Source organism: Lutra lutra, chromosome 14 (genome assembly GCF_902655055.1).
Source record: "Lutra lutra chromosome 14, mLutLut1.2, whole genome shotgun sequence".
Taxonomy (NCBI): domain Eukaryota; kingdom Metazoa; phylum Chordata; class Mammalia; order Carnivora; family Mustelidae; genus Lutra; species Lutra lutra.
This window is the reverse complement of record NC_062291.1, coordinates 1,466,455-1,478,960: the sequence shown is the minus strand read 5'-3', so window position 1 is coordinate 1,478,960 and position 12,506 is coordinate 1,466,455. Positions and strand designations below refer to the sequence as shown.

At 44.9% G+C, this 12,506-nt stretch overlaps 1 protein-coding gene across 3 annotated transcripts in view; it reads left to right on the top strand.

The window, feature by feature from the left end:
• ABCB10 (ATP binding cassette subfamily B member 10) overlaps window positions 1–12,506 on the top strand; it is a 36,305-nt gene that overhangs the window by 17,684 nt on the left and 6,115 nt on the right. For all 3 annotated transcript variants that reach the window (XM_047701488.1, XM_047701489.1, XM_047701490.1), the window contains exons 5-10: window positions 76–222; window positions 1,175–1,310; window positions 5,983–6,078; window positions 7,167–7,376; window positions 9,253–9,332; window positions 11,072–11,252. In XM_047701488.1, coding sequence (XP_047557444.1) covers window positions 76–222; window positions 1,175–1,310; window positions 5,983–6,078; window positions 7,167–7,376; window positions 9,253–9,332; window positions 11,072–11,252 — 850 coding nt within the window. The remainder of the gene's footprint in view (window positions 1–75; window positions 223–1,174; window positions 1,311–5,982; window positions 6,079–7,166; window positions 7,377–9,252; window positions 9,333–11,071; window positions 11,253–12,506) is intronic.

Sequence of the window (12,506 nt, the reverse complement as noted above, 5' to 3'; positions counted from 1 at the left end):
TCCTACTTTAACTTGCCTGTAGAAATCTTGAAATGTGACTTTCCTCTCCCTGAAATGTGTTTATTATTCTCCCAGCTAGCTGAGGAACGTATTGGAAATATAAGAACTGTTCGAGCTTTTGGGAAAGAAATGACTGAAATAGAGAAATACGCTGGCAAAATGGACCACGTGATGCAGTTAGCAAGGAAAGAAGCATTTGCTCGGGCTTTCTTCTTTGGAGCAGTAAGTAGATCATTTTGAAAAGAGTGCGAAGGGTGGACGTTATGACTGAAAGACGGTTTTATTTTGTGACTTCGTCATGGATAGAAAGTAATTCTCTTCCACTTCAAGACTAGGTATGAGCCTTCATAAACTGTTTCTGTGGAAGAAGAGGAAAACCACTACATGTAACAAAAGGCAGTGAATGACGAGGCCCAGACAGTGTGGGATCAGGCTTCCCTGCATTCCCAGGCATTCCCTTCCCATGCAGGCCACCTGCATCTGCTTCACCTGGGAACTGGCTGGACATGCAGATTCTTAGCTTCCCTCCAGACCTAGGAACCAGAGGCTCCGGGGCAGGGGCCGGCAGTCTGTTTGAGACAGGCCTCTGGGTCATTCTGATGCAGGCAGTTTGAGACCCACTGCGGAATAACCAGAGTCACCGTGAGGGGAAATCCATAGTGTGTTCAAATTGGGAAGAACTTCAGGTGATGCAATAATGGTCACCATTTAGGGACATGGAGGAAGGAGAGGCCCAGATAAGGCAGCATTAACCAGAGACCACACACCTAACAATGTTCAAAGCAGATCAGACAGATGGAACTCTGTCTCTTATGCAGCTTTGCTTGGGGTGTCACATTAGAATAGGTAAACACACATATTAGCTGTGTACTCGTCTCCTCCTTATGGAGGGAGTTCTTCATGGTGTTTTTTCCTTTGCAAACTGAATAGATTGAGTAATACAGGAATCAGATGGGTGTCCTAGCTTCTAGGTTTTGATGTTGATGAGATTGTTTCCTTCAACACTGCAATATTTCAGAAATATTTTTTATTTGAAATTCAGATTAAAACTTACTCTTTGGAAAAATCTTGTTGCGATAGTTAAATGCAAAAAGAAAACTATAGGCCGTTTTAATCCTTGTAGAATTTAGGTCTCTGGTTCCCACTTGACATCTCTGTTTTCTTCATTTGACAGACAGGGCTCTCTGGGAACCTGATCGTGCTTTCTGTCCTCTACAAAGGAGGGCTGCTGATGGGCAGTGCCCAGATGACCGTGGGTGAACTCTCATCCTTCCTACTGTATGCTTTCTGGGTTGGAGTGAGCATTGGAGGTATATAATCTAAATAGGTTTGGGAGTTACAGATTAAAAGTCAGGTTATTGTTTCTGAAATAAAAATTTAACTTTCCCATTACATCACCTCTCACCAGTTAACTTCCAACTGAAAAAACATTTCCTAGAACATTAGTCCAACTTGACTTTGAAAGAAGAAAGATCAATGTGATCCCATGTAGGTGGGCAGCTCCTTGGCAGGGAAACTGAGGCCTCTTACAGCTTACCAAGCTCAGGGTCACACTGGAGCCATGTATTCCAACTCGAGTATTAAGACTGTGTGTTTGCTTTGGCCCTAGAAGGTGGGGAGGAGAAAGGACAGTGCCGAGCAGGTGTGTCCACAAACCCACAGTCCTGTGGTAGTGGTAGTTTTGTATGAAGTCCGTCCCGTTCAAAATTGCTGAACAGTCAAAAAGTGTAAATTAGAAAGTGCATGAGACAGACTTGCTTGCTTTTGTCAGGAATCTCTGAGTTCAGCTTTTGTCGTCCATTCCCGGCTCAAGGGAAGCAAGGTCCACAGAGGCAAATCTGTGTGAAGTCTGTGAGGTTTTCTTTTCTGTACTTCTCCAGCAGGCCCAGCCAACAAGGGCCAAGCGATTTCCTGCTCTTTGTTTCCTGTCTTTGAAGGCTGAGACGGAAAGGTTAGATAAATAGCTCGAGGTATGGTCATCGGAAGTCTGGTACCCCACAGTGTCACCTCAGCCCGGGATTTTTATTGTCAGGGCTTGAAGGCAGAGGCCTTTCCTTAGACATCTGCAGGCAAGTGATGACATCTTCTGGACTGAGATTTCCGGAGATCCCTGAGAATAGCATTTCAGTTCTGCGGGCTGCTCTTGAAGAAAAACCTGATTAGGATGGTTCAGGGTGCTGAGTGGCTTGGGGCGGTGAGAGGGTCAGCTCAGGAGGACCTGGTGATGTGTTGTTGCCCTTCTCTCCACCCCTGGGTTGAGCCTACTGGGCTGGAGGGTCTCACACCTGGGCGGGCATGTTCTTTCGGGTCTTCTGGCCTGCCTCGGGGTGGATCGACCCACCACCATGTCCCCTCCCTGTGGCCTTTCTGACCACAGTCCGCTTTCCTTCCCAGCCTCCCCTCATCTTAATGTTTTCTGCCATGAGCTGACTTGATCTTTCTCAGTCCCTCTGCTCCTCCCACCCTCTTTTCTCTAAACTACGTGGCCTGATAGAAAGCACGTCTGTTTTGGTGTGTTCACTGCCTTACTTTTTGTCCTGACAAGTTCACAGCTGTGTCTTGCACAGAAGTAGGTTGGACACATGGTTCCCGTCTGCCAGGAGTCAGTTACCTCCCCTGTAGTAGAAGCTGCTGCTGAGGCTTTGTGCTCGAGGTTTAGGGGTGACTTGCTTTTGGAGCCGCAGGCTGTCCCACATCTCTGGTCACCATCTTGCATGACACCTGCCGTGTGGTGGTGGAGTGGGGAGAAGAGGTACAGGTAGATGTGGCGGGGTCTCTTAGCACACGGTTTCCCCGCAGTTACAACCCAGACGGGTATGGAAGGCTACAGGAACTTCATTCAAGAAGTTGAGTTAGATTTTAAATGTTTTGGTGACGCTCACTCTTCAGAATAATTGCATAATGAATCTGCAAGCAAGAAATTAAATTTTATTTATTAAATAAGAATTTTTAGATGTTGTTTTCTGCTTAGAACCGCATACTGAAAAACGAAAATTCTACTTGCATTCTTTGCCAACAGAGGGTCAGAAGTGCTGTTTGAAGAAAAGCAGGCTTGTTTTGCACCAGAGAATGCTCTTACATCTTCTTACCGAACCTTGATACCTTGTTTCTGACTCATTTTTATCGAGGTGAAATTCACATCACATTTTAAAGTTACGGGTCTGTGGTATTTTGTACATTCACAGCACTGTGCAACCCCCACCTCACCTTAGCTCCCAAATATATTTGTCATCTCAAAAGAAAACCCTGCACTCCTTAAGCAGTCTGTTTCCTCATCCCTCCCGCCCTCAACCTCTAGCAACCACAGTTTGCTTTGGGTCTTCATGTGTTTGCTTTAGTTCATACAAATGGAATCCCATACTATGTGGCCTTGTACATTTGGCTCCTGTTACGGAGCAGAATGTTTTCAGAGTTCACCCACGTTGTAGCATGGCTGGGTGCTTCATTACTCTCCATGACCCTAACACTCCATTGTGTGGAGAGACCACAAATTGTTTATCCAGGGCCATTTTGTTTTGTTGTTTATAGTTTCCAGAGTCTAAACTCTACTGTGTTGAACTACCTTCAACTCCTTCCTTCCCTTCTTTTTTGCATTAATACAATTTTTTTTTAGAGGAATGTTAGGTTCACAAAAAGATTGAGGGGAAAGTAGGGAGAGTTCCCATATATCCCCTGCTTCTACACGAGCACGGCCTCCCTCACGATCAACATTCCCCTCCCCCAGAGTGTTACATTTGTTATAATTGAGAAACCAACACTGACATGTCATTATCACCCAAAGTCCACAGTTTATATTGTGTTCACTGGTGTGGGTCTGGACATGTATGTATCATCACAGCATCATACAGAATACTTTCACTGCCCTAAAAATCCTCTGTGCTCTGCCTCTTCCTCCCATCCCCTGACCCTTCACAACAGATCTTTTTACTGTCTCCGTAGTTTTGCCTTTTCCAGAATGTCACATAGCTCAGATTGGCATCTTTCATTAGTACAATGCGCCGAGCGTTCCTCCATGCCAATTTCAGGGCTCAAAAGCTCATTTCTTTTTAGCACTGACTAATATTTCATTGTCTCATGGACCACAGTATATCTGTCCATCCACATATTGAAGAGCATCTTGGTTACGTCCAAATTTTGGCAATTGTAAGTACAGATGCTTTAAATATCCAGATTTTCATGTGGATGTAAGTTTTCACCTTCTCTGGGTAAACACAGAGGAGTGAGGTTGCTGGATCATATGGCAAGAGTGTGTCTAGTGTAAGAAACTGCCAAACCGCCTTCCAAAGTGGCAGTCCCGTGTTGCGTTCCCGCCAGCAGTGAGCGAGGGTTCCTGATGCTCCACGTCCTCACCACGTCGGCAGCTTGGGTTTTCGTCATGCTATTAGGTGTGTGGAGTATCTCCTGTTGTTTTATTTGCATTTCCTTGATGACGTATGATGTGGAGCATCTTTATGTTTACATACTCTTTTTTATTATCTGTATTTCTTCCTTAGTGAGGTCTTTGGGTTCAGGTCTTCTGCCCATTTCTTAACTGGGTGGTTTTCTTATTGTTGAGTTTTAAGAGTTCTTATATTGTGGATATCCATCCTTTAGCAGGTACGTCTTAGACAAATATTTTCTCCCACTCTGTGGCTTGTCTTCTCATTTTCTTTGGAGAGCTCAAGTTTTTGCTTTTCATGAAGTCTAATTTATCAGTTTTTCTTTCATTGATCATGTGTTTTGGTGTGGTGTTTACAAAGTCATCACCAAATCCACGGTCATTCAGGATTTCTCCTATCTTATCTTCTAAGAGTTTTATAGTTTTTTGGTTTTGTTTTTTTTTTACATTTAAGTCTATGGTCCACTTTGAGTAATTTTTGTAAAGGGTGTGAGGTCTGTGTCTAGATTCTTTTTTTTTTTTTTTTTTGGCATATGAATTTCCAGTAGTTCCAGCAGCATTTGTTAAAGATTGTTCTTTCTTTTTTTTTTTTTTTAAAGATTTTTTTTTTTTTTAATTTATTTGTCAGAGAGAGAGAGGGAGAGAGAGCGAGCACAGGCGGACAGAATGGCAGGCAGAGGCAGAGGGAGAAGCAGGCTCCCCGCCAAGCAAGGAGCCCGATGTGGGACTCGATCCCAGGACGCTGGGATCATGACCTGAGCCGAAGGCAGCTGCTCAACCAACTGAGCCACCCAGGCGTCCCAAGATTGTTCTTTCTTTATTGAACTACCTTTGCTCACTTGTCAAAGATTAGTTGCCTCTGTTTATCTGGATCTGTTTATGCCCAGTGCATTTTTAATTTAGCCTGAAGAATTTAATCCACTGTATTTTGCACAAGTTTCCACAAATATATGCACAAAAGTACCTTAGGAAGAATATTTGAATAGCATTTTTGCAGCATCCTTATTGAGGGAAAGTGTTACAAGTGTACATTCTTACAGTTTACATGGCTTCGTGTACTTGGAGTTTGTTTGCTTTAAGTCGTAATTAATTCCTACTTCAAAGGTGACCTTAAAGAGATCGTTGGAATATTTAACATTTCCAAATTCTTTTTCAGTTTTTAGCCTATTAAAAGTTCTATTTGTTGAGTGACTGAAAAGGGGGGTTTGATTTTGTGGATAGGAATTTAAAATGAAGATTTAGATGTTTTATATTCCTTTTAAGTAAGTGTTATATTTTATTTACATTGTATGTTTTTCAACTAGGTTGATTTTCTCTGTGACATTGTGATTTTAATTCAGTGGTTGATTACTATGGCTGTCTGCATTTGTAAATTCCCAATTCAACATTTAATCTTTATTAGAAATCAGTGAAATTAGAGAAGCTGAGGGCAAACAAGGGCATGACACAGGGAATTTGAATATGGTAGTTGCCTCAAATCCTTTTTTGAGAGCTAACGTATTTTATATTAAAAGCAACTTATTGTTACTATTTGCAAAGGGCTGGGGGTAGCAGATGGTCATTTCCTGGCATGGGTGATGGATATGTTTGCTTCTTGTCCTCAGGTCTGAGCTCTTTCTACTCGGAGCTGATGAAAGGGCTGGGTGCCGGGGGACGCCTCTGGGAGCTTCTTGAGAGAGAGCCTGAGCTGCCTTTTAATGGTGGGTCTCCCATGAATTTGTTCTTTGCTGGGATTAAACGAATGTGGCTTTGGACAGTTAGACCACCGCCGTGCTCTGCCTGCAGAAGATGAGCATGGGAAGGATGTCATCCCTGCCACACAGCAGAGAAGGGTGATCAGAGGGGCAGGCAGTGAGAGAGGAAGGGAGGTGGCGGGCACTGCAGCTGGATGCAGAGGATGGCCCTGGAGGTGTGGGGGCTGACCGCATGGTGTTCCGTCCCTACAGGTGATTCTTTACCACCAAGCAGGAACGAAGCGAGTGCCATCCAGGGTTGCAAATAGTAAAGGCCCTGGCCAGTGCAGCAGCTGGGTCTTCTGTAGTGATTCTGATGTTTGGGCAGTGGGGAGGATGGGGGGAAAGGAAGACAGACCACACATATAAAAGCCTCTGAATTTCTTGGCTTTGGGTAGTGGGCCAGGGGATGCTGGTGTTAATTGGCTAGAGCAATCTCCTTTATCAGCTGCTTTCCTGGAAGCTCGTTCTGGGGGAGCTGTGTGGCCCGGAGCCGTAACCGTTCCTCATCACTGACTCCCAGGACATTGTTGCTTAGCCCCAGATCATGAGTTGAAATCCCAGTATTCTCCAGTGTGACGGGCTGGAGGAAATAAATGCAGCTGAAAGGGACTGAACAGCTTTTCCCAAGTCATTAGCAAGGTAGTCCCAGGCTCTGCAGCTGTTGTGCAAGGCCTACCCATTTACCGACCTTGTCTTGAATATTTATTTAGAGTAGAAAAGATGAACTCTGGACCTGGGGCGCTCCAGAGGCAGAGGAAAAGCAATGAGCTTTGAAACCAGACTGCTCCCCAGGTGAAAGCTAGCTCCACCACCAGTCAGCTTGGGCAGGTGCTTGTCTCGGAGAGGCAGTGTCCTGTCATCTGTGCCGCTCAAGGCTGTGAGAATCAGACGAGCGCATGTGCATCGTGCCTTGTACGGAGTGGGTGCCGAGCAGGCTCAAGGCCTCCTCTTGCCGCCGGCGCCATCTGTGTGCGGTCCGACCAGTGGGAGGACGGAGATCTGCTGTCGGTTTGCTCTTCCTGTGAAGTGACTCTCATTCCCTCCCATTGCAGAAGGGGTCGTTCTAAACCAGGAGAGCTTCCAGGGCACTTTGGAGTTTAGGAATGTGCACTTCAGCTATCCAGCTCGCCCGGAGGTGCCCATATTCCAGGATTTCAGCCTCTCTATCCCATCAGCATCGGTCACGGCGCTGGTTGGCCCAAGTGGTTCTGGCAAATCAACAGTGGTGTCCCTTCTGCTGAGGTTGTATGACCCCGTTTCTGGTGAGTGCTTCGTCCCGTGCTAGGTGGCAGGACCCTCCAGAGCCCTTGTACTCCCGTGTTCTGGGGGTGGACGAAATCGTGCAAAGACCTGTAGTGTGAGAGTTGTGAAATCCCAGAGGACTGGTTCCCAGGAAAGAAGTCACTTACAGAAAGGTGTCCCTTTTAAGAAGACACAAAGGCCTGGCAGGCAGTATGTATGGTTCATGTCTGACCTCCTCAAGTCCCGAGTGACTTCCTGAATTCTACCTCCTCATCTCCCATGCTGGTGTCCCCTTCTGACGCCCCCTCTCCTGGGAGAGGATGGGCAAGGCTGCTCCACAGCTCCAACAAGGTGCCCCGCATGGGGCTGAGCAGCACCGAGGATTAAGTACCGCTCTGTGCTGGCCGTTCAGCTTGTAGAGCTTCTCTGGAAGCCTTCAGGCTGCATCTGCCTGCGAACTGCCCTGTGGCTAGCATGCTGACGGGTGACTTGGCAGCCAGGGGTCCCTTCTGTGTGACTGCATCATGGAAACTATTTTGAGGTAGTACGGATTTTCGTAATGGATTTTTCTTGTTCTGGTTTTTATTTTTAACTGGATTATGTCATCCGTTAGAGGAGAGAACATGTTCTTTTATTCTTTATATCCTTTGTTAATCAAGATGTAATTGACGTATAACGTTATTAGTTCCAGGTGTGCAGCATGGTTCAGTGAGTGTATATTGTGAAATGTCCAACATCCCTCACCACACATCCAGTCTGTATCCTTCTTCATATCTGAGCCTGGAGGAGAGAGTCCATATTAGTGGGTTCGATTTGGGACTGAGAAAACAATGATGTTTCTCAGCAAGAAGACAACTCTTAGTAAAAATCCCATCACTCATTTAAAACTAATCTTACGATCTTTGTATCTGTGCCATTTGGTTAAGACCATGGTCCTGTGCAGATAAGTATTCGACTTGCAGATCCCGACCCACGGAATCACCAACTGTGTTAAAATAGGTGTCAACTATACTGTTGCCTCTGGAATCCCTGTTTTGATTCACTCTCCTTGCTATAAAATTCTGAATTTAGAAAAATCCTAATCAGGTGAATGCAAACAAGTCAGAATACGAAGCCCCTAGTTTCTTTATATGGTGAACAAGGCAAGGAGAAGAGAAACTACATGTAAATTCCAGCCTTGCGTAGTCTCTAGAGCACTTGTACTATTTAAGTCAAAGACCTCAGGTTTTTGCTAGTTTATGAAAGTTTACAGCTGGCTGGTGCAACTCCACACCACAGACAGAGAAAGAGTGTGTTTTAGTCACCATCATCGCCGTCCCCAAGCATTGTTGAGTTCCCTCCATGGTGTAGAGTTAATTCTGTTAGCTAGGGTCACAGAGCACATCTGATTATTGAAAAGCTCTGCTCTGATATCAGATTTGTGGTTGTGGATGATTCTCCTCCAACTGTATTTATGCAGGAAGGGCTATTTTAAGGAGTAATAAAAGAGCTAAAAATAAAAAGCACTGCCAGGGTTGAATTTCCAGGACACCTCTCCAAAACGTCACCGCAGAACCAGACCTTCAAGGTGGTTGCTGATGCTGACGTGGTCAGGAAGCTCCAGAGTTAGAATCCTCTTGGGGAGCCTTGAGTCAGTCCAGAAAGGAAGTCAGTCACTGCACTGAAGCGAGTGGGATGGATGAACTAGTGGATGGGCTAGTCAGCTAACCACTGCAGGGAGACAGTAGACAGGGAAATTCCGTGAAATATGTTGATTGTAGATTCTGTTTGGAGATTTTGAACATACTTTTCATCTTTAAAAGAACTGAATGTGGAATTTTTCCACCAGATCGTTTCAGTGTTTACATTAGTCATTGGCCCCGTGACACTCCATGACTTTCCTCTCTTCTCTACAAGGAACTATCAGTCTCGATGGCCATGATATCCGTCAGCTAAATCCAGTCTGGCTGAGATCTAAGATTGGGACAGTGAGTCAGGTAAGAAGAGAGGTTCCTATTTTTGTTACACTGTCTTTTTAAGTTTGCTTTTATTATTTATGTTTTCTTTAGACTTGAACCTCTCAAAAGAGAAGGAGGAATTGAAATCCTCCAGATACGCTAAACTAATCTACCCTGGCATGTTTTTTAGGTTTGTAAATAGTGCTCTATCCTGACCACCTTAAAGACTTGAACCAGTTGAAACCGACTTTTTATCCAAAGCTGGGGACTAGTATAGTCTTGTAATGCAGGTGGTTCAGAGAGGATGGGCGGAAGTGATAGAACTTTCTAGCTTTTATGGACTCTTCCCCAATTTCTATTCTCGTCACTGGCAGTGTCTGCTGTTTTACATAATGGGTTTCAGGGATAAGCAAGCAGAGATGATGGCAAGAGCCAGGGTCTCCTTGCAGAGAGGTTGCTGGTTTCAAGGCAGAATGTCTGTGTAATATGGTCACTTTAATGAGGCTGTTTTCATGAGACCATTTGGTGCAGGGAAGTTCTGACACAGCTGCTGATACTTTATTATCAGGTTATGTGCACCACAGGCAGACCTGAGGCTTCCCTCATTTCTGAGGGAAATGAACTCTAATGAACTTGCCCTCACCCCACTCTACTGGCTGAGGAGCAGGACGGGCAGTGATGGGGGTGGCTTGGCAGTGTAAGGATAGCAGCAGGACGTATTGTTTAGGGATGGAGAAAAGAAGCTGGAGGCTTATTTGCTGTTTTAGGACCATTCCACAGGGTTCTGTTAAAATGTCATGTTCCCACCTGGTTTGTGTATATTTCAAAAAGTAACAAATAGAGATGGGGATTCCCCCCTCAATCCTTAGTGGGAAGCCCGCAGCTGGAAAATACAGATGGAGCCGGCGTCTTCCATACCTGACAATTCCCAAGGGCAGGAGCTTACATTTATGAAGTATCTGCTGGCTGCCGGACACCTGCCATGGGATCTCATTTCCTGCACTATCTCGATGAAATCAATCCTGTTCATGGAAGAACATGAATTTTTTAGAAGTCAGCTGGGCGGATTTATGGAGAATGAGGAAGTAGAATCAAAATAGTATGCAGCTGGGCTCCTGGCTGGCCCAGTTGGTTGGCGTCTGACCCTTAGCTCCAGTATTGGGATTGAGCCCGTTGGGCTCCATGCTCAGTGTGGAGTCTGCTTATCCCTCTCCCCGTCCCTCTGCTCCTTGCTCCCTGCCCCACTCCTGCGCATGTGTGTGTGTGCACACTCTCTTGCTCCCTCTGTCTCAAATAAATAAATAAATAATCTTTAAACAAAGAGTGTAAAGTTGACACTTGAACAACATGGGTTTGAACTACATGGGACCCCTTATGCATGGGTTTTTTATAGTACAGTACCTATAAACGTATTTTCTTTTCCTTAGGATTTCTTAATAATGTCTTCTTTTCTCTAGCTTACTTTATTGCAGGAATACCATATAGGATATGTGTATAACACACAAGATACGTGTTAATCCATTGTTTATGTTATCAGTATGGCTTCCGGTCAACAGTAGGCTATTAGTGGTTAAGTTTTGGGGGAGTTCAAAAGTTATACTCAGATTTTCGACGGCATGGGGGTCAGCACCCCTAATATTTGTGTTATTCAGCAGCCGACTGTGTATTTCTTGAGAGCAATTTAATAGGTTTTCGAGGTAAGCTTCACTGAATTTCCTAGATATGTTTGAAGTCTGTTTTGAAATTTGCAGCAAATATGCTTTGTTTCCAATTTGCAGGAACCAATTTTGTTTTCTTGCTCTATTGGGGAGAACATTGCTTACGGTGCAGACGACCCCTCCTCAGTGACGGCCGAGCAGATAGAGAGAGTGGCTGATGTAGCTAATGCGGGTGCTTTCATCCGTGACTTCCCCCAGGGATTCAACACTGTGGTCGGAGAAAAGGGTGTTCTCCTTTCAGGTACCTTTTTGTTACTGTTTGGCCCCCAAAACTCTCTGCTCCACAGAACTCTGCAGCATTTCATACAGCACTATTAATTTCTAATTAGGCTTTTTGTCCTTAGAGTTTATGAGATTAGCTTTTCTACTCTCTAAAAATCTCTTTTGTATGCGGACAGCTCCCCAGTTTCCTTCACTTTCCACCTCAAAGGTGTTCCCAAATTCCCACAGAGTGTCCCACTGAATATGAGATGAGATTTTCTCTCATCTGAGATAAAAAAGGTCCTTTCAACTTGAGATCCTTGAAAATGGCCAAAATTAAGAGAGGTACAGGTGGCAGGCTGATGTGTTCAGGGGGGCAGGGGCTATGAGCTGGAGCAGAACTGAAACCGAAGAGCTCTCTGTTTCCCACGTTGTGCTTTCCATGTTAAACCGGTCCCCAGACTCTCCTGTAAAGGGCCAGAGAGTAAATATTTGAGATTTTATGAGCCACAGGTGGTTTCTGTTACATGTCCTTTGTTGATTTTTTTTTAAACAACCCTTTAAGAATGCGGAAACCACTCTTAGGTTTACATACAAACAGGTAGTGGTCGGGATCTGGCCCTCGGCATAGCGGGCAGGACTCATGGCCTAGGCTCAGTCGCTCTTCCCTGGGATGTTAGAGCACGTCGCAGCGCAGTGCATTCTGGGTACTGTATTTTCAGGAGGGAAAGAAAAAACTTGTATTCTGTTTGCTTTAGAATACAGAAGTAAGACCAATGAGTAGACTTAAAGGGAAAGAAATCTGGGGGTAAGCACAGATAATTTCTTCGTTACAATTATTGCCATGTGCTCCCCTCCATGCGATGAGCTCTCTGTCACTGGAGTGTCTGAGCAGAGGACAGATGCCTCCGTGTCAGAATGAAGGTGGCCGGGTTGGACTAGAGCAGTAGTCCTTTCCAACTCAAAACTTTTTGTTTCAGGTTAGACCACAGGAAATTTAATACAGGCATGTTTTTATTGTGTATGATTTTTTTAAACAATAGGCAGTGGATGAAAAAATGTTTTGGATAGATTTGCAAGATTGCAGCAGTAGAATCACACACTGCTTTGTACAAATGAACTGCTCTGGCATCTCTCAAACACATCCTCGGGTAGAAAACCAGTTTCAGCTGCTTATGGTGACATTATTGAGGGGGTCGGGCTGAGAGCTACCTCACTTTGTCCAACAAGCATGTCACCTCCTCCCTTGGAACAGGTTCCGCACGGCCTTCCCTCTACCAGGATTCTCAAGCTC